Below are 22661 nucleotides of genomic sequence, written 5' to 3'. Positions count from 1 at the left end.
TAAACCTAGAATAATGTTACTGGCATTGACAAGGGGGGCCAACACAACTCTTCCTATACAATGAATACATCTGTAGCCTTTTTTTTTATCAAATAAGTATTAGGTTCTGAACTTAGATAGCCCCCACCCCCTTTTTGTTTATATCAATTAAATATAAAGAGGTACATACAGTAAAACTCGGTTATAGCGAAGTCCTAGTGACCATTGGATACACTTCGTTATATCCGTAATTCGTTATTACGAATTCGTAATATTTACTATAGCGAATTCACTATATACATATTTTTTTTAACCAGACGACATTGTATGCTAATTTGAAGCTTAGAATTAAAAAACATTGTTTTGATACCTTAAAAAATCGGATTGTAAATTGAAGAATTCATGCAAAAATAAATTCATTCAAACTATTTTGTTAAATGGTGTGCAACCTTTTTTAACTGCAAACAAATTCGTTATAAAAGTGTTAAAGTTCATTATAATTTACCTCTACGGGACTCAATATCAGTTCGCTATATCCGTAAACTCGTTACATCCGAATTCGTTATAACCGTAAAATTTTACGGAGACTTCTTTAGAATTTTACAGGGGACTAAAAAAACTTCGCTATTTCCGAGAATTCGCTATATCCGTGTTCGTACTAAACGAGTTTTACTGTACTGCTATTTTACGAAACAATATTTGAGACAGTTGTGTGCGAGCATTAACCTCTTTAGGCATTAATTTTTATTATACCAAAGGCAACAAACCATTAATTAAATGTGTAGATATACATAGTTTATTAACAGGTTTTCAGACAAAGTAACAAAATGATATTCAACAGAGAGTCAAGTAGCACTTAATGATATCATACAACAGTGCAGGGACAGAGACTTGTATGTACAGTAACAGAGGAAACTACACCAAAAATACAATGCTGGGCTCCTCACAAACTTATCAAACCTAAAATACTTCATTTCAGAGAGTCTTGTTTCATTAAAATAGATATCTTTGAAAACAAATAATATACAATGCAAACATATGAATACATGTCATATAAAGATCATATAAAAAGGTTGTATATACACAAACAGTTCTAATGTATCTAGATTTATAAGTCTTTAATCTGTTGCATTTTCTATTAAAGCCCTATTATTTTACATGTAAATATGTAAATACACCAATAATCCTTCATGACTAACCCCCCCCCCCCCCCCCCCCCCAAACAAAAAAATTTTTTTAAGCAAAGTAAAACCACTAAGCACTAGGTAGCCTGTCTCTTAAGCTCAAGAGAGGGTATCTGTATTTTCTACAGAATGGTCAAGCATGGTTGTACAATGAAATTTAATCAAAGAGCGCACTTTTTTTTAATGCCATAATCTTCTGTGGAATCATTAGAACTTGTTGTTGCTCAATTTGGGACAAATTTGAATCCAACAGTTTTTATTTATTATTCATTCATGCAAATCTGCCATAAATGAATTCATGAAAAATCGGTAATCCATGAAAATTGCCCCAAAATAAGTTGAATGATTTCATATAAACAGAATGGCCAAGGTACTTTTATCAAACATCAAATGAGGTCATTTCCATCAGATCTACCTATTATACTTAGATATTATTTCTCTTTAGTAGCTTTAAATGACTGAATTGTTTAGGAACAAAAATTCCAAATACATGTATTTCAGCTTTAGAATATTTTTCTAAATCTCTAAACAGTACTCTTTTTCTTAGGTGATTAATTAAGTATAGAAATCGTCCTGACCATCCAACCCTTTTAATTGTTCTACTCAAGGTTCTTTTCTTTTCATTTGTATACATGTACATATACAAATCTATGCATAAAATTCACAACAACCTAAAAAAAAAAAAAACATTATTAGGCAGTAGAGAAGTTCTCAAATGTAACATGATTTTGGTTGGTACACAATAAGGAATCATATAAATAATTACACACAATTGTATGTTCAGAGGTAGCTGCCTTTGTGACTGAATTAAAAAAAAACCAATTGCTCATGTACATTAAAGCCAATGTAAACATAGTAATGTAATTGTAATGTTTGATAAATTACTGACAGGAAAAAAACAACTATCCTGAAATGAACCATTGTCCAAAAGAAAGAATAAGTGATAGAACAAAACAAATAATTTTGTATAAATCCTAGTAATCATTTCTTTACTTCCTTTAAAGGGGAAGGAAAGTCAAAAACATAATTTATTTATTTTAATAAAGTGGTGTAAATTATCACATGTAGTCATGCTGTTTTGAACATAAAATACGTAATTAAGCTTTAACGAACGTTTGAAGTTGGAGAAATCGTATTTACTGGAGGCTGACATGATGTAGAACTCTTTTGTATAAAAAACCAAAAAAATTAATTATTTTGACGTCACACTATCTATTCCGGTTTGGTTTACATATACTATTGAATGTACACAGTGCTCTGAATATAATTAACGCTGGTTTATACCTTTCTGTTACTCAAATAATCGACTAAACAAAATTGATAATGTTTGAGTTCACTCGTCAATCTAAAGAATAAATACATGTATCATTGTATGCATAAATATATGCATTTTTATAAGTAAATGACAGCTATTAATCTGCCATCATTCAAAGTTGAAAACAACCTCGATTAAATTCTTTATTCCAAGTCAAGGTCTTCGCTACCTGAATAAATGAATGTTATAATTGTAATCGGGATGTTTAAAATTCATTCTTTAAATTCGGAATTACCATGTGACGGCAGACATTTTCTATGATACTTGGCATCTGTTGACAATTTCCACATTTACGCGGAGATTTCTCCGACACTAACCCCCGCTTTTAGATTTCAACGAACATGCTCCATTTGACGTTAGTTTGTAGTTTGGAAAGGTAAAAGAACGGTCTCAAATCAATATTGTTTCAAATTTTCCAGAACTTGTCATTTAGAGCGAATATCATGATGTTATGTTGATAAAACAAACCGGAATAGATGGTGTGAGGTCATTGATTAAAGTTCAATGGCGGCGGGAAATTTAAATTAAGCGATCGATTTTCTTGATTTATTCATTGTTCCGGGGTTTTTAATGAAAATAAATACGATTTACAATTATAGTAGATAATAATTAATTGATTTATTGTACAACATATTTTTAGTTTCCTTCCCCTTTAATTTGCCGAGGATTCAACAAAATTCCCCAAAACCAAAGTACCAAATATGGAAGTATTGAACTTTTCTCATTTCTTAAACAATGTATATTGAGATTCATAAATACATTTTATATTTCCAATTTGATCTTTTTTAATTCAAATGATGAATCAGCTTGGACACTGAAACCAACTAAAACTGTCAGTGATACATAATACATGTATTGCATTTAGCTTGCATACCATTGATTTCTGATAAAACATTAGAACTGTTGAAATCTACTCACAAATAGAAGTATACCCAAATGATTTGGATGTCCATGTCATTCTTTCGAAAAATACATGGAAAGAAATCAAAATATATAATCCTTTTAGTGCATAAACAACCTTAAATCCATATTCCCTTCCACATTTCGCTACGTTTCTTTCTTCTCCACATCAACAGATTGAATGTTAGTGGAAGATTCCAGTGACTCTTTACATTCAGGTACCTTGGAGTTGGAGCCATTCGACATAGTCTCCACCAAAACTGAGTTTTTTTCCACGGTAGAGTTTCTATCCAAGTTCAGATCTGATGGATCATCCACAACACATGGACTCAGTTTATCAGACTTCACCACATCCGTTTCTTCATCAATTTTTCCTACAGGAAAAGGAGTCTTTTCTTGAACTACGTCTGTTGAAGGCTGATCCACATTTTCAACTTTGTCCACAATATCAGTTGATTTTTCACTGACTGATGCCACAAGATGCTGATCATTCCCCACACTGACATCTTCTGTCTGCACTGTCACTTTCTCACTACTGACTTCAACTTCCATTTTACAGGTGGGAGTTGGGAGATTATTGTTATTCCTGCTTTCGCAATGAGACACAGTTACAGATCTGTCCTCTGACTTTTCCTCCTTCACTTGTGACACCTTTGATGTTCTCTCACTCTCACTCACTCTGTCTTTCCTCTCACTGTCTCCAACACCACCACTGCTGCTGTTGCTGCTATCTGCTTGCTTTGGATGAGATTTCTCCGCCTTGCCCCCACTGGATAATGAATGGTTGCTGTGACTGTGTTTCTTTGGGGTAGATTGCTGGTGACCTTTCTCCTTTCCGCTTTCTGGGCTGGAATAAGAAACTGAGAACTTTGTGGGAGTTTTTTCTGCACTTTGCTGCCGATCTGTCTTTGCCATTTTCATGGGCGTCGTTTCCCCTTGACCATCCCCAGATGACATGGGTCTCTTCTGAGGTGTTCTGTCCCTACTCTCTTTCCCTGAGGAACTCGAATGATGTTTTCTTGACTTGTCGCTGTGCTCTCGTTTAGGAGAATCAGAGTGATGCTTGGATGATTTTTCTACAGAATTTTGTCCATGGAGGAGAGATTTTGAAGGACTGGACTTAGAACTTGAGTGTTTATGAACTTTTTCCATGCCCGAATGTTTTGGGTGTTTATCAGAATGAGAGTCTTTTGAATGCTTTTTCTTCACTTCACTGTCTTTGTCTCCTGACTCTTCCCGGGGCCGTTTCAGGGACTTGTCTGAATGACTGGATGAACTAGAATGATGTTTGTAGGATTTCTCTTTGCTTCGGTCACTGGACGAACTACTGTGCCTGTGAGATTTATCGGAGCCCTTCTCACCAGAACTCTGGTGTTTGTGAGACTCCTTTCTGTCTGGGGTACCAGCTGATGGAGCTTTGTCTCCATTATTGGGAGTACCACTTGAGGACACTTTGTCTTTCTTAACTGGGGTACCACTTGAAGAAAATTTGTCTCTCTTATCCAGGGTCCCACTTGAGGACACTTTGTCTCTCTTATCTGGGGTACCACCACTTGAGGACGCTTTGTCTTTCTTATCCTGTACCTCACCTGAGACAACTTTGATTTTTTTGCTGGGAGTAGCAAGAGATGGAACTTTGTCTCTCCTATCTGAAGTACCAGAGGAATGTCCCTTGTCTTTTTTATCCGGAGTTGAGTGATGATGACTCGACTTCTCCTTTTTCTCTACACTATGTGAGGAAGGAACCTTTGGTTTCTTTTCAGGATGGTTTGTAGAATGGATTTTCTCTTCCAAAACTTTCTTAGGTTTCTCTTCCGTCTCTTCTGTGGAGATACTAGAATCTAACGGCTTGGCAATGGATTCAACACTGACTCCCTCCCCCTCCTCGGGGATGTCTGGGTAGTAATGGCTGAGACGACAGTGCCACGCAATGCTGGTGACCGCTGACACAGTCTTGAACTGGTGGATCACGTTACGAGGAATAAAGTAAATATCATTGTCTCGCAGCTGTATCCTAGCATAACGGACTCCATCTCTGCGTAGCTGGTTTAACTTGGCATCTTCCACCCATGTAACACACTGAAATGTGGAGAAAAAATCATGTACCAGTACATATTTAATATTGAAATTTCATTTTTGAAAGTTGTATAATTTTACAGGTTTTAAGAGGATGCTACAGTCAAAACCATTTATATTCTAAAAGGTAAGGCAAGTACTGCTGGTATTTCATATCCTTATTTTTATGCACACATGGCATAAAATAAAAAGTGAGCTTGGATATCATGGCACTTTAAACAAGCATTTTGAAAGCATTGCAAAAGGAGTAGATGCCTCTTACTGGTACCATTATTTAATGTGAGGACATTGCTTACACAAACTTTGCACGGTTATAAAGCGTTAGTTTTTTTTAACCTAAATTCATATTTTACCTGTGACAACCTATCGAGTTTCTATTTTACATGTGCCTTTATGCTAAGTTTATTTTTTACATTCTTTACTAGTAAAAGTAAACCAAACTTTTTTTTAAACCTGTGACAGTATACCAAAGTCAAATTTGAACTTAAGTTCATATATGAAGTGAATATATATATATATGTCCAAAGTCTCTATACCAAGTTTCTATTTTACCTGTGACAGTAAACTGAGCTTCTTTATTACCTGTGACAATTCATTGAATTTGTTTTATTTTAACCTGTGAGACAGGGGGTTTAGTATGACTATTTACCACGTTTATGTTTTACCTGTGAGACAGGGGGTTTAGTGTGACTATTTACCACGTTTATATTTTACCTGTGAGACAGGTGGTTCGTGTAGATCTAGCTGTAGCTTGTCCACCAGCTGTACAAAATCTCCTGAGTGGAAGCAGATCACGTCCTTCACGGCCCGCGAGTCACTGCTGCAACCACTGCGTCAAAGCAAACACACCACAGTCAGACAAAACTACTCACATTGTTTCAATCATAATAATCAGATTTAAATGAATTTAAAATTTCAAACAGATTAAAATATTAAATTCTTAATGCTTTGTACATGTTCATTCTTGTTGTAACTACACATGTTTATTCATTTTTAACACCATTAATTTGCACATTCTTTAAAATAAGGATATTGCATCAAGCAGTATTGCAAATTTTCCATGAACATTATGTGTGAAAACAGATTATATTTTTGAGGATAATAACACATGAAAAAGGCAGGAGTTGTCTCTCTTGTACAGAGACACGAGAGCTTGGTAGACTTACTCCTGCTCCTCAGACTTGACCGCCTTCAGCATGCCAACAGCAGCAGTGGTCATCCGGTCAAAGCCATGACCCACGTGATCAGCATGGCACCGAGTCCGATCCTCCACCAAGTTCTCCCGAGGCTCAGAGGCCCGAGGAAGATAGGAGAGATTCTTCAACTCATTCAGTCCCCTACATAGACAGACATATTGATTAGTGACCTTTTAACTAAAAATATCCATATATATCTCTAGCTATTAGCTATTTTTAAAGGCTGTATGACAAAAAGTTGCATATTTTGTTAAGATTTTTCCTCAACTTGCATATAAATTTGCAGTGACGTACTGGCTAAGAATGCTTGACACGTGTCAGAAAAGTGGGATTGCCATTCAAAAAACAATTAAAGCAAACTTTAATCAATAGATGAGGAAAATATACATATACCACAGTTATTGGATGTACATCCTTATAAAATGTGGGAAATTCCCTACATTTAATTTCAATTTTTTTTTTTTAGCAGATGACAAAGAGTTTCAGATAGAGAGCATTTCAGCAAGCAATTTTGACGATAGCTTTCACTTAATGGGTCTCTTGTTGAACAAAAATTGGGACAGCTAGGAGCTATAGCAAGCTGGCATTACAAAATGAAATTACAGTATACCACTCTGATGATCATAGATAGTAAAACTATATGTAATTCAGATCGAGCCAGTGCTTATACAGTATACATGAGTGATAGTATCAAATATATGATAGTAGTTTTTTCTGATCATTTCAAAGTTGCTTCACTGTCCCATTACAAACGTGATGTGTACATGAACATGATGAACAATATAACTTTTTATGAATAAAAATATTAAGAAATTTTTTTTTTCAAGCTCTGCTATTTCTACATTTTGCCTCAAGAAACTTTCTCTTCAGTTATACATCAGAATATTAACTGCAGACTTAAAAAAATATTTCCTACTGGGATCAATTCAATTTTATCTAATATCTCATTATTCTAATCAAACCCATTTAGACAAAAAAAATCTCATAAAATTATTTTTTCCTCTTCAAAACAAATAATTTTGTTGCCAAAATGTTTTCACTTCCAGTGTTCCACTTATGAACCAATCTTTAAGTGTCGTTAAATATAGAATTAATTTTTGACAACCTATTAACTTTAACACTTATTTACTAGTACAGCAATTTCTACTTTAAAATACAACCATAAAATTTTCCACTGCAAAAATCGGCTTCACTGTATATACATGTGTGGTCTAAATTCTTAATTGTACATTTATGTGCTCCCCGATCTTGAGTCACTTATATTAAGTGTTTTCATTGCCATTCAATTTCCTATTTCAAGGATTTCTTTTCTATAATATACATCATTTGACACAATTTTAAATATAGATCTATACATTTTAATGATGCATACTATGCATAGATGATTAAAAAATATATCATTGACAAAAATAATTTCAGATTATTTATATAGTCAATATGCATTATAATAATAATGAAATTGGGAGTATTTTTTCAAAATCTAGTATTTGACAGCACTGCACTAAAACACTTACAGATTAATACAGTACTAAAATGAAATCTATGTAAAGCTCCATTCTCAATTAAACCACACAGGATATGAAGAGGAATGGCAAAATAGAATGTACATGTACTGGCTTACCTTTTCCGTTTATACGGGGACTTCGGGAGGTCTGCCGTGGGGACCATTTGTTCCCCAGGCCTTGCCCACAGAATGGGTCCATCATTGCTCCGGTTTCTGGGCATGTCGGGAACCACCGAGCGAGAACCCCAGGGCATCACCACCTTCAGGAACGGGTTGGCTTCCAGCACATCTAAAAAGGCAGGAAAGAATCCCCCCACCTCCTCATGCACTGTGCCCACTAAACTGATCTGCAGGAGGGGTCCACACCGAAAAGTTCCATTCATGTAAGACTTCACCATTTGTTCCTGATACTTCGTCATTGTCATTGTTTCAATGTCTGACTTGCCCAAAACTCCTGCCTTGACGATGATTTCTGGATGTTTCTCTGCAAAGTAATCAATGAAATCAGGCATGTCTGTGATTGCGTCGTGCACAATGCCCATCACACAGTGTGCCACCCCCTCACTGCTCTCCCCATACACAAAGTCAAAATAGTCCCTCACAAATTCTTCCATCTCTTCTGGAGACAGTTTAGAGATTTCACTTTGATACACATGAAGAACTAACGCTCCACCATTGGGGTACTGCTCCAAATGCATCAGATGTTTAAATTTCGATTTCACAAGCGGATTATCTACGCAAGTGGCGGACAGATGTTTATCATATGGAACAAACTTTGAATCGATCAATTTTTCAGTGTCTATGCTCTCCTCTTTCCTTTCGGAACTTTTCTCACTGTGCTGCTGTCTTTCTGTTGGTTTGGGGGTTTTAGCTGTGCTCTCTGTTTTAGGTACGATCTCTATTGGTTTGGGGGTCTTAGCTGTGCTTTCTGCAGTCTGAACAGTCTGTACCCCTCGAGACACCCGCGAGCCGGTTATCACGCTGTGTTTAATGCTATGTCCATTCACACTCACCTTTTCAGGTGTCTGAACACCTGACGTATCATGCCTCCTTGACAAATTCACCTGCACATACTTATTTTCAGTTCGTCTCCTTAGGTTGACTTGTACTCCACAGTTGTTCACAATGCGCTTCTTGCTGGAGGAAATCCTTATTGTATTAGTGAACTCGTCCCGACTTAGAATGTAGGTTTTCTGTGGCGAGTCCGTCACGTCACCGAGTAAACCCGGACTTTTACCTGTGGACTCCACATGACTTTGGTTAGTGAGTTCTGCTGGCCCTTGCCTTCTTTCTGTGTGGTGCTTGTGTTTGTGATGTCGGTGGTGCTTGGAGTGATGGTGGTGGTGCTTCTTTTCCTTCTTTTCTGGAATCCCCGATGTTGGCTCTAATTTGATAGGGCTGTCTTTTACATCGTTACTCCCAATGTTCACCAAAATCTCTTTCTTCCCAGGGGATGATCCTAGGGGAGAAAATAATGTTTATAATTAATGCTTCAAAAATAATTTCTAATCTTATAAAGATATTTTTTTGCTTACGGTGAAGTTACCTAAATTTCTAATCAAACAAGAATTGTGAAAATATTAAGTACATGTAGTTGTGGTATAGTTATAACTCTAGGAAAAAAGGTAGATAAAAAATGGCTCCAATCATTTGGTATTTATAGAGGATTTAAAAAATAAAGTGTGTTTATCAAACACCTTATGTAAAGTAACCAATCAAACCATTATAATTGCAAGTAGGCTGACTTTGACATTAATATCTGTTAATGGCTATGGACAAAATGTACAATTACCATGAGTATGAAATCTCTATCTTGAAAAGTTTAACTTGTACATGTTATAGACTAGCTGAATGACAGACTCAGGATCATCAATGTAATTATTCAAACAACTTTCCTCTTTGTGCTTTTTGTCTGTCAGAACAAAACGCTAACATACATCAACATGCTCAAGGAAATCATTATCAGTCCTGCATGTATATAAGGAACAAAGGCCTGGCTCTTCAAGGAAACTTTGAAGACAAACAACATGGCATGTGACGTAACGCAATCAAATAAAATGCTGGTGCAGTATCCTACGGATAATCATTAAATATCTCCCATGATAAACCTTTACCATTTATCCAGAAATGGATCTGCTATAGGGCTGTTATGGAATACATGTTTCTCATTGAGTCTAATTAAATTTACAATCACTTTTACATTTGGAAAAACCATGTAGCAATTTATTCATAGTATTCATAGCTCTTCAAACAATTAGAGGTATCTTCCCATGGAAAGGATTATCTGATGTTTGGTATATATTCTTTTCTTCAAAGGATGAGTATTTAGAGCCAATGGAGAATTTTACAATCGAATAACCATATAGACATATACAGCAAAACTCGAATATAACGAACACGGATATAGCGAATTTACGGCTATAATGAATTATTATTCATGTCCCAGCAAAATTCTTATATAAACCTATAGAAAATTGATGTATATAACGAACACAGCTATAACGAATTTACGGCTATAACGAAGTAATTTTAAGACCCCTGCTGGCAAAATTTTAACGTATTTTATCATTTTTATAACGAATTTTTTCCATTTCAATTTTCATTGAAGAAACATGCAATTTTAAGATGCATATAAAAAATACTCAAAATCGAATGATATACGGATTTTTTTTTATAAAATTGAAATGAAATGGTTATATTGACATTTTTGTAAATGACGGTAATACTAATTTTATAACTTACGATAGTTTAGAAAACTGTTAGCCGGAAAAACCCTTAATTATTTTACAAAGAATTCGCTATAATATTTTTTAAGGAATTCGTTATAACGTATAGCGAATTACGGCTATATCGAAGTTTTTTCTATGGTCCCTTGAAATTCGTTATAAACGAGTTTTGCTGTATAATAACCAAAAGAAATCCAATACTAAAACCTAAGATTATGGAAAACATGATCAAATGGATTTACAATAAATGTGTTATTTTTTTTTTTTTACAAGTTGCATGTTTTTGGTGTCAAAACTATCAAGATAATATATGTGACAAATATGTCTCCAAATTCAATCAAGGTTTACCCTAGCCAAGGTTTTTCAGTCTACTCTGAACCTCATACACCCTTGGTAGATCTCAATATGAAACTCAGTGATATGTTGTTCTATGATTGGCTGCAGATCTAATTATAATCTTGTAAATGCGAACATGGAAGCATGTTAAGTCTGTAGTTAAAACAGAGACATATGATTTTTTGTGAACATTCAGTAAACAGGCACCTTAAGTTATAAATTTTTGTCATAATTTCATCTTAATAAAAATCATCCCTCATTCTGCATCTACTTGCCTTAGATATGCAATAAATGACTAAAGGGTCAAAATATATTTTTATATCAAAATATAGTTCACTTGTTTATAATTTTAAATTTTTTGAAAAAAATTGGAATGATGACAACTTAAAAGTCAAGTTACAAGAGATACAGAGATAAGAATTGTTAAGCAAACATATTTGTTTACAAACAATGTAAAGTAAAGAAATTACAATATCTTGGACAAAATAACTCATGACAATTAAGATAAACTGATTCTATGCATTAAAAAAATTATATTATCGACAAAAGAAAGCAACATTTAATTGAAACTTTTACCAATACAACACATACGTAAATAACGAGACAAGCTTTTTTTTTTTTAACAAAAATAAGAATTCCATACTCTTTATCTTGTTTGTAACTCAATAATTGACTCTCTAATTTTGACAAAGATTAAAAATGGCCATATTAAACATTTTAAACATTAAAAACGGAAAAATAAAATATGAAAATTCTCAGCTCAAATCTTGTCTAGGTCCTTTTAATTATAGACTTTGAAAATTGACTGTTTAATCCTAAAAAGATTTGTCTACCTTTCGATGCACTCGGTATAAATCGCATTATTTCATTGGATGAAATATTTTAATATATTGTATTTAATTGAAATATGATGGTTTTCAAAGATATTAGGATTATGCCAGCCCACTTATCACCTAAGGCTAAAGAGAACACACAAATACCTACCTTTTGGAGAAACAACTGAAGCACCATTCACTGAAGGTTTCATTTTGGTCTTTGGAGGGGATGGGGAGACACCAGCTTCTGATTCACTTGTTGAGGAAAACCTTCCTTCACGACAAACATAATCATCTAGGTACCCAGAGTTAGACAGCCTCCTGTAGTCATGCTGAATGCGTTTTCTCTTATTGGACTCAGGACTGACACATGGATCCGGAATATTGGCTCCTTGCTGCGATACTGTTAAATGCAGTCTTTTATTTTCGGGGGACGAACTAGACTCATCAAAGGAGCTCAATTTGCTGTTGTTGTCTGATGAAACATGCACAGGGTCAACAGCATGGGAAACATGGAGCCCAGGTAGGTTACGAAATAAAAATGGATCTTTCTTACTCTTCCCGTTTGTGTCAGCTTTGTCTTCAACTCGAACAGATACTTGTGGTTTTGTTGCGTCTGTCTTTGATTGATTTTGCAAAATTTCGAATATGTTATTTCCCACAGAACAACTCGCATCGTCGCGGTCTGCCGTTTCTTCGTCGGCCATTTTGTTTGTCAAATTCCCGGATGTAAACAGAAGACCCGAACATGAATTTGTTTTCTTATTGCTCATTCGTTGAATTAAGAATCCTGCATTTCCGGTCCTCCAATTTATCCAATCAAAATTCATTTGACAAAATCCGTAATAAACCCTTGAAGTAAGCGTGCATCTTCCCGCAATTTGTGAAATCCCAAACTTGGAAAGTTCTGAACTGTTGGCAGAAGAAGAAAGTAGTGAGTAATGTCTGCAGATACAGCCTCACCCGCAAAGCGGGCCAAGGTATCCAATCCAGATTCTTCGTTTGAAGGGGATCAAAGCCAAGATTTTGATTCTGCCACACAAAAGGCTTTGGAAGACATTGATGCTTGTCAAAATGAAATTGATGCTTTGAATGAGAAAGCCAGTGAAGAAATCCTTAAAGTTGAACAGAAGTACAACAAATTGAGGAAACCACATTATGAAAAGCGCAATGATATGATCAAGAACATTTCCAATTTTTGGATAACTGCAGTATCCTTTGTGACTCTTAACAGAAAATGTTTCAGGTTTCAGATGCTGTGCATGGTTTTTTAGCTCACCTGAGCTGAAAGCTCAAGTGAGCTATTCTGATCACATTTTGTCTGTCGTCCGTCTGTCTGTCTGTCCGTCTGTCCGTCCGTAAACTTTTCACATTTTCAACATCTTCTCAAGAACTACTAGGCCAATTTCAACCAAACTTGGCACAAATTATCCTTAGGCAAAGGGGATTCAAAGTTGTAAAAATTAGGGACCACACCCGTTTTCAAGGGGAGATAATTAGAAATTAATGAAAAATTTCGAGAAATTTTAAAAAATCTTCTTCTCAAGAACCAGAAAGCCAGGAAAGCTGAAACTTGTGTGGAAGCATCCTCAGGTAGTGTAGATTCAAAGTTGTGAAATTCATGACCCCCGGGGGTAGGGTGGGGCCACCATGGGGGGTTGAAGTTTTACATAGGAATATATAGAGTAAATCTTTAAAAATCTTCTTCTCAGAAACTAAACAGCCAGGAAAGCTGAAACTTGTGTGGAAGCATCCTCAGATAGTGTAGATTCAAAGTTGTGAAATTCATGACCCCCGGGGGTAGGGTGGGGCCACAATGGGGGGTCAAAATTTTACATAGGAATATATAGAGTAAATCTTTAAAAATCTTCTTCTCAGAAACTAAACAGCCAGGAAAGCTGAAACTTGTGTGGAAGCATCCTCAGGTAGTGTAGATTCAAAGTTGTGAAAATCATGACCCCCGGGGGTAGGGTGGGGCCACAATGGGGGGTCGAAATTTTACATAGGAATATATAGAGTAAATCTTTAAAAATCTTCTTCTCAGAAACTAATCAGCCAGGAAAGCTGAAACTTTTGTGGAAGTATCGTCAGGCAGAGTAGATTCAAAGTTGTGAAAATCATGATCCCTGGGGGTAGGGTGGGGCACAATGGGGGGTCGAAATTTTACATAGGAATATATAGAGTAAATATTTAAAAATCTTCTTCTCAGAAACTAATCAGCTAGCAAAGCTGAAACTTGTGTGGAAGTATCCTCAGGCAGTGTAGATTCAAAGTTGTGAAAATCATGATCCCTGGGGGTAGGGTGAGGCCACATCGGGGGGGGGGGGGGGGTGTAAAAGTTTTACAAAAGAATATATAGTCTAAGAGTAAATCTCTAAAAATCTTCTTCTCAGAAACTAATCAGCAAGATGATTCTTTATAATTGTTAAGACTTTGGCTCCAGGACAATTCTTCGGCCTCACAAGAAGGTTCAGAGTTTGATGTAGCTAAATATCCCATATATAAACAATTGTAAAGGATCTTTTTGAGAACTGCAATACTCAACATTTGATATGACTATAAAATTGAAGCAGGCAGCTTTTTTTTCATTAGAATCTTTTTGTATTACTGTATTGAGTTATTGCCCTTGATTTATTGATTCTTGATTATTTTAATTAATGCATCCACTGTTAACCAATTATTGTGATGATTATTTTTATACAATAATAAAAATTCAATGTATATAAGTTGTTCTGCATAAGAAGTTTTGGGTTAGGCCGGATTAGTTTGTTTATTTATGATTTCCAATTTTTAGATACTATGAATTATTTTAGGCCGGCACATATATAGGGACAGTGTCTACAGCATTATGATGAGCGACTGTTTGGGGTTAAATTTGAACAGGTACTTATAGATTGAGTGTGTGGACATCCCTGCTCTATCTAATCTTCGATACAGAGTGTGCGGTCATTCCTGCCCTGTATCGCATTAATACAAGTGTGCAGTCATACCTGCTTGTATTGGTGGTGGTTGCGGCGGTGGTGCTTTGTATGGTCATCCCTGCTGGTGTTCAGGCCTTTCTAGCACAAGTGTGTGGCACTCCCTGCTTGCGTTAGGTTGAGCTGTTGGCACAAGTGTGCGGTCATCCCTGCTTGCGTTAACGTTGGTACCTGTTGAGTTGCGTAGGTGTGCGGTCATCCCTCCCTGCGTAACATTGAGTCCCTATATATGTGCAGGAGCGGTGATTAAAGTCTGCTCCTGTAAATGTTGGCAGCAATCAGGGCTAACCGAGTTCCAAGGGGGAAAAATGGATTTTATTTATACAGGATCTACATGTATTATTGTACATTGTCCAGATTGTTTGTATTATGACTCCATTAAGCTGACTTTATCATACCTATTGTTCCTCAGGTGAGCGATGTGGCCCATGGGCCTCTTGTTTTAGATTGTTATGTTGTCCAGTCTTTTTTCAAATTGTTGGAATTATTTTCTGATGTCTTTATTTTAGTTTAACTTTGAGTAGAATTGTTCACAAACTCTTGCGGTTTGAAAAGCTCTGTTAGTATAGCACCTTAAACTAGAGACTCAGGGGGTCAAAGTTCTAAAATAGGTTTTGGTCCATCATTACATCTCACATCCCATTACATCTGGTGCGTTGCCAATCCCTGGAACTGACAGGTTAACTCCTGCAAGGGAATAGCCTGTGGTGATATTCGAAGGCAAAGATAATTGATGGAGTGGAAGAATGTGACGGTCAGACAAGTACAATAATGGCCAGCACCAAATAGCTCAGTTTATAGTAGAGAACCTGACTAGAGATTTAGGGGGCCTTGGTTTAAATCCTTGTCTGGTCCATCATTATTTATTCCATCCTGTTATGAATAAATTCCTGTCCATTTTAATATCCATTTTTTTGGTGATGTTTAACTATGTGACAAAGGGAGATAATATTTTTTTTTTTGGCATTGTTTTGTCAGGTCCAATGATGTACCTTTGTCAGGCCCAATGATGTACTGAAGCTACAATTGTAATGATATGACCAAATGTCTCATTAAAATGATGTGAAAACTTTGTCTTGTCGCCTGTTTGGGTGTTCCTTTTATTTTGATTTACCAAACTTTATTTGAAGACTTTGTAAACACAACTTTGCACAGGTAAATGGAACAAACCTGAATGTACATGCGTAACAATGCTAGTGCATCAGATGACCTTTTCCGACATCCATTTTGATCGTATCTACTTATTTTGCACTTGTTTTGGGTTTTCATTTGAACTATTTCTTAACAATAACAAGTTTATGAATCATCCTCAAATCTCAGCAATTCTAGATGATGAAGAGGAAGAGTGTCTGCACTATTTGACTACGGTAAGAATAAAAGTTGGACAGGAATGTTCATATGTATTATCTGAATCTATTATACATGATATATTATAAATGATTCAGAATTTTGGAGGTTTACCCCTATATCTATTATAAATTGCAGATGTACATTCTGTAAATTAATATATATATGGTTGGAAAGGTATGCTTAAACAAAAGATCTTGCTGTTATTCTGAAAATTTTACATTATATCAACGTCATAATTTATATCAATTTTCTTGCTCTCCATCTAAGTGTTGAAATTATTTTTAATATAGGTGAATGTTGAAGAATTTGATGACATTAAATCGGGGTACAGAATTGGTTTTACCTTCTCCAAGAACCCATACTTTAGCAATGATATCATCTCCAAAGAGTTTCACCTTGCAAATACAGGTAACATTATTTTTTCAACTAGTTTTGAAATTTCATTTTAAACATTGCTGAAGAACCCACCATCCTTGTAATCACAATTTAAACCATTTGAAACATTAGAACATTATGATTATTATGACAGTACCTTAATTCAGGTCATATTGTTGTTCTTACCTGTCTGAATTGGAAAATAAACCAAAAACTCTAAATTTGGATATTTTGTACAAAATGGAAGTAGGTGATTGGTTGAACTAATAAGTGGAGTAAAAATTGGGTCATATTGAATGAAAAATATATACTTACTAATAGTATGCCTTTTCAAAAAAAAATTCCATGCTAATCCATTATCCTGATTTGAAAGTTATCAAAATATGTATGGGACTAAACCATAATTTTTGCAGGGGATCCAGAGTCTAATGCCACAGAAATCAAGTGGAAAGATGGTATGGACTTAACCAAGAGAGCACAGCAGCAAGCCAACCGGAAACGTCGCCATGGAAACGGACGGACCTTCTTCACGTGGTTCAATGATGTCAGCGATCCATCTGCTGATGACATAGCTGAGGTTTGTAGGACATGAAGGTCAAGGTTCAAAGTTAGGGTTAAAGTTCATATTAAAAATAAAATTGATTTTCTAGTTCGTGTTTTATACTTTCTATGCAACAGTTAAACAGTAAGGGTTTTGTTTGGTTCTTGTTTTCCAGTATCATTTTGATTTGTTTTATATTTTAATTACATTACTGGTCTACATAGGAAAGCAAGGTACCATATATGGTACTTTAGTTGCAACATATTTTAATTTTTGCTTGCATCTAATTACAGCACAACATTCTTATATATATACCGGTAGTAGTCACTGTTCTTAGATTATTTAATTTTATAACAAAAAAGAAAATAAACCTTACCAAAACAAACAATTTTTTCTGAACCAAACTGAACTGAGAGATGCGTGGCCCCTGGTAGATACATGTAGATATTAAGACTCCTATTTGATTTTCAAATGATATTGATCTCCTTTTAAACAGGTAATCAAAGATGACATGTGGCCCAACCCCTTGCAGTATTATCTTGCCCCTGAATCATTTGTAGATGAAAATGGAGTGAGGTAACTGTTGCTTGTAGTTTTTGGAATATTTTACTAATGAAACAAAGTTAGTTTTCATGTGTTTTATCAGGTAATTCATCCTATCATAAAATGCATTTATATCAGCTTTTTTTATATTGTAAAAAGTAACATTGCGGATACTGATGTTCTATATTTTCTTCCTATAATTATCATTATATATGATATTAATGTAAAAATTCACTCATTTAGACTTGCTGTATCTAGTTGTTAAAATTATCTCCTGTTATGTTTAAGTGATGAAGATGATGATGAAGAAGACTTGGATGATTCTGTGGTTGTACTGGATGAAGACGATGATGAAGATGGTAAATTTCTATAACTATTAATCAAACACATGAACCAAATGCATAGACTGTAAACGAAATTCAATAGACCTACAATTTCTTGTTGTATTGTGCATGAGAGTGATTTCCCTTATAATAATATTTGAGTTGCAAATGTATATTTACATGTAAATAAACATATCTCACAAACCTACAAATCAGAAGCACTTTTCTGATCTGGTGGAAATTTCCTGTCAGTATTGTTAATATTTTTTGGACGAGTTACCATTTGAATTTTTGACTAAATGTGTGTATAGTGCAAGAATTCAATACCTTTGTTCAAGTACATGTATATTGAATTAGTTTGTAACTACTACAGTGTACATCACAGGTACATGTCCATGTATGGAGTATGAAGGTTCTAAAGTTTCTAATCTGTGATTGTAGGTGAGGAAGTGTATGAAGTGGAAGATGAAGAGGAGGAGGAATTTGAGACGGTGGACTTTGTTGGGGGTGAAGAGGACGATGATGATGGTAAGAGCGAAGAGCATTGTAAAAGCACCAGTCAAAGAAAGGTTCAGATATGGTATATTTTTTAGAAAATAACTTGTTTAATTACTGTGGCTCAATTTTCGTGGAATTAGTGGCTACCTCTCATCCACGAAATTACACCCCCACGAACTAATGAACTAGGGCTATGAAGTCATAATCTTTTTGTATGTATACGAAAATACACGAAATTACGTCCCCTCGAACCTGTAAAATTTAAACAATCCACGAAAATTGGCCCCCACAAAATTTAATGATTCCACAGTATGGTGTATCAACAGGCCTTTTCATACTCCAAAATTGCTGGGTGGGAAGATTAAAAAACAAATTAAAATAGGAATTTATTTTTTCTTATAGTTTATTTTGCCATACTGTACGTGGGTTTGCAAATGTTCAATTGTTGAGAAGAACTTGTCCTGCTTAGTAATATTGTTCCTGAATTCAAGCTATCTTTTTTTTTTCTCAGATGGTGTTGAGGTGATTGAAGATGGAGATGATGATGAAGAGGCAGCTGATGAAGGAGAGGAGGAACCTACAAAAGCCAAGACAGCAGTGAACGGGTCAAGCGAAGCTCCAGTGGTCGTAAACGGATCAAAGGAGGGGGGAGGGGGAGAGTGAAGGGAACTATTAATTGTAACACATTTATATATATTCATACATCAGCTGAAATTTTTAACTGTTAGAACACACTATTATTTATTGTTGTTTGTTTGATCTTGTGTTCAGTTGGACAGCCCATTTGCATCGTTAAATAAGGCAATTATTTGCACTTGTTTGTCTCATTACTTATGTGGTATACACAAAAATACACATAAAAGTTGTTTTGTATGTTTCATTGAACCTATTCTATATAGTATAAAGCTTTGAAATATTTTGAATTCGGTGCCAGTAGATATGTTTCGGGTTGGACATCATGATGTCATATAATCTGCAATTAAGAGGGCTGGATGGTTATGGCCATTTGTAGACAAAATTGATCTCCTAATAAAGAAGAGTTCTGTGTGAAAAATTAGAAAAATATTCATATTTTAAGTTTTATGAATTTTTCTTTACAAAGTTATAGTTTATAGCTTTAAAAATCATCTCTAGAAATCTAAAGTCGATCTGAGGGCTAATACGTGGACCACCCAGCCTTCTTAATGTAAGGTGGTGTTCTCCAGTTAAAAAAAAACCATCATTGTTTTATGTAGCATAAGTATATTTTGTTCTCATTTTAACTATTTACATGTACATGTATGTCCCAGAAATGAAATAGTTGGTGCACATTTTTCAATTAGTCTGTCTCTATTTCTGTCAGATTTACCATCAGAATATTTTTTTTAATGTGAAGCCAACTTCATTTTGGTCCCTTAAAGGAATGGGTTTAAACTTTGTCGCCATTGGGAAGATTTCTTAAACACACCAAGTTCATAGTCTGATTCCTCATTGTTTTCTGTTGGAGCAAATAAGAAAGGTAGCTTTTAAATGTAAAGACATGCTTTAAATGCACATAAAAGATGCTTCAAACAAAACTCATTGTAAATCATACATGGGTTGAGGAAGATATTTTGATTATTTTGGATTAAAACAATTAATATAAACATCAGAGTTTCTTTGGTGTTCAAATATATATTATTTCTATGAATCAAGTTTTAGCACACAGTTTCTGTCATTATTACAAAGTCTTGCAAAATTCTCAGACATACCTGGTACTTATCAAAATTTATTCATTACAATTACTTCTCCTGAATTTAAAGCTGAATTTGATTGCTCTCTAACAAAAAATGATTGTAGCAAGTGCCTCTAATTCTGACTGACCATTCAACACGATGCAAGTATGAGGTATTTCCAAGAATCACTGTTGTAGCCCATACTTTATTTATCAGACTATTTCAAAAGTGTAAAACCACACAGTCATGCCAATTGTTAACCGTTTCATTTTGTGTAAATTAATGATAAAATGTTTGAAATAGTACCATAAACATGCCAGGATCTCTGATTTGCTATTTAAATAAAGTCTGTCCCAAGATATTAAAATTGATGAAAGGGAAATTATCCAAGATGCATGTACATGTATCTTCATCGACACATTACCATTTCTCACTCGGAAAAAATCACAAGAACAAAAACCAATTTCTTACAGAGATTTATAATGGAAAGTGTTTACCTGGTATATCCTTTCTCCGTTTTAAAGTTACTTGGAATACCTTGCACAATTTTTCATTATTATCATCTGAGTACATTTATCTTTGTGCAAAGGAAATCCCCGTAGCCTTTTTGTTTTAAGCCTTGTATTGAAACCTGACAAGCTACAAGGGGTGTTTCAAAGGGGAAATCTTGGGAATTCTTCATGCTATTGAATGCACATTGTTAGAACCCAGATGTATTTATAAATATAGAATAATCTAAGGAAATGTGCTGCAAAAATATTTTGGGACAGACAATAGGTTTATGTATTAAAAGCATTAAAATTCTTCTGAGTTTTTGAACTACAGCATTGTCATAATGTTTCCTGTGAGAATTGAGAAGTTTAAGTAATAACAGTACATGAAAAACCATATTAATGATGAAGATAAAATATATTGATAGAAATTTATGTCTTTGTTTTATTTTTGAACTCACCACAACCTCCATCAATAGAAAGGGAGTTTATATTGTTTACAAATGTCAAAATCCTTATAAAGGACTATATATGATAAGGGCCTAAAATGGCCCCCTAAAATGAACATCATCATTTTACTGTAAATCTTTGTTTTCTTTGTACATATATATATGTGTTGTTTGTACATTATGTTCATTTTGATTGAAGTGCCCACAATTTAGAAATATGGTATCATGAAGACAGTCTTTTCCCGCCATTTTTGCATTTTTAGCATAAAACAGCTTGTTTTCAAGCAGGTTTTCTTTCAAAAAACATAGAGCGCACGCTTGAACAAACAACATATTTTAATCAGAGATGTAACTAGCCAAGACTAATAACTGACAAAAAAAATTTCCTTGTTCAAGCATGCGCTCTATATTTCCCATTCGTTTAAAGGTAAGAAAAATGTCAATTTTTGACTGATTTTGATTGAATTATAGAAATAGCGTCACTTCTGACGTCATATACTGCAAGTGAGTGCAAAAAAATCATATAAATAGGTGAAAAATATATTTTATATCAACTCCTCTAAAAAATAACATAACATTTTAATATTCCCGAAACACCTTAAAAATGGCGAATTATGGGGGCAAAATTCAACTCATATCATATATAGTTCTTTTTATATGAAGAGGGTTCATATTTACATCCACAGGTTATCTTCTACATTAATTAAACCAGTTAATGACTCATAAGAGGCATTTTGCTCTTTCCTCGCCTTACAACCTCTATGTCTTTGATTTCTTAACAGTCGCTGTACATGCATCATCTGTATGAATGTACATTCTACATCATAATTGTGACTCCGTCACACTAAAATTGTCCAATGCACTTGTTTCAATGCATAACAACAACCCAGCTCGGAAATGCATGTAAAACAATGAAATTAAACAGCAGAATTTAAGACAACAAAGGAATAGAGTTTAACCACGAGTTCTAAGTGTGCAATTAGGTGTGACAAGAGCAAATGGTTTATAAAGCTGCATGCTGAAATCCATGAAAGGAAAACGAGAAAATAGTATTCATATTAATTGGTCCTGTCCAGCGTTAAAAGACCTGTATTCAGCCATTAAACAAAGTAGATGTAGATATAGCCACTTTCTTCAGTTTTTTCGAAACAAACACTGTTTTTAATTACCAATCTTAAACTTTTTTTGAAAATGGATTTACAATGTAATTGCATCATCAAGCAGTGTTAAGTCTGTAATAAATCATGTAATACTCATGTGTGGATTATCATCTTTGCGATTTGAAAACTTTGATTTCAGCAAGTAGCTATTAATACTTCTGGTTGCACCTTTAGACAACAACAGCGGTCAAAACTGATTCCCTAAAAATTATATTTCGATGACATATC

General features: G+C 34.8%; 2 protein-coding genes across 2 annotated transcripts; one reads left to right on the top strand and one right to left on the bottom strand.

The window, feature by feature from the left end:
- Positions 1-1252: 1252 nt before the first annotated feature.
- On the bottom strand, positions 1253-12771 carry LOC128158325 (uncharacterized). The gene is made up of 5 exons (XM_052821104.1): positions 12201-12771; positions 8272-9613; positions 6621-6791; positions 6169-6283; positions 1253-5457 (listed from the first exon to the last, which is right to left on the bottom strand). The coding sequence occupies exons 1-5, from the start codon at positions 12736-12738 to the stop codon at positions 3526-3528; spliced, it is 4098 nt and encodes a 1365-aa protein (XP_052677064.1). The 5' UTR covers positions 12739-12771; the 3' UTR covers positions 1253-3525.
- An 80-nt stretch (positions 12772-12851) lies between these two features.
- LOC128158334 (protein SET-like) lies at positions 12852-21255 on the top strand. Its single transcript, XM_052821118.1, has 8 exons — positions 12852-13242; positions 16305-16376; positions 16650-16767; positions 17148-17311; positions 17772-17851; positions 18107-18177; positions 18583-18669; positions 19151-21255. Exons 1-8 carry the CDS (start codon positions 12973-12975, stop codon positions 19300-19302), a joined length of 1014 nt encoding a protein of 337 aa, XP_052677078.1. The 5' UTR covers positions 12852-12972; the 3' UTR covers positions 19303-21255.
- The last annotated feature ends 1406 nt before the right edge of the window (positions 21256-22661 follow it).

Source organism: Crassostrea angulata, chromosome 8, assembly GCF_025612915.1.
Source record: "Crassostrea angulata isolate pt1a10 chromosome 8, ASM2561291v2, whole genome shotgun sequence".
Classification (NCBI taxonomy): Eukaryota; Metazoa; Mollusca; class Bivalvia; order Ostreida; family Ostreidae; genus Magallana; species Magallana angulata.
The sequence above is the reverse complement of the archived record's forward strand: the minus strand, read 5'-3'. Positions and strand labels throughout refer to the sequence as shown.

What these genes read in the sequence shown, in the direction of transcription:
- LOC128158325 (XM_052821104.1), bottom strand. Translation starts at nt 12,738, where the DNA reads ATGGCCGACGAAGAAACGGCAGACCGCGACGATGCGAGTTGTTCTGTG. An exon ending in TCCCCGTATAAACGGAAAAG is followed by an intron (nt 6,792 to 8,271) that starts GTAAGCCAGTAC and finishes CTGTCTATGTAG; the next exon opens with GGGACTGAATGAGTTGAAGA. An exon ending in ACGAACCACCTGTCTCACAG is followed by an intron (nt 5,458 to 6,168) that starts GTAAAATATAAA and finishes TCCACATTTCAG; the next exon opens with TGTGTTACATGGGTGGAAGA.
- LOC128158334 (XM_052821118.1), top strand. Translation starts at nt 12,973, where the DNA reads ATGTCTGCAGATACAGCCTCACCCGCAAAGCGGGCCAAGGTATCCAAT. An exon ending in GTCTGCACTATTTGACTACG is followed by an intron (nt 16,377 to 16,649) that starts GTAAGAATAAAA and finishes TTTTTAATATAG; the next exon opens with GTGAATGTTGAAGAATTTGA. An exon ending in TGAAGACGATGATGAAGATG is followed by an intron (nt 18,178 to 18,582) that starts GTAAATTTCTAT and finishes CTGTGATTGTAG; the next exon opens with GTGAGGAAGTGTATGAAGTG.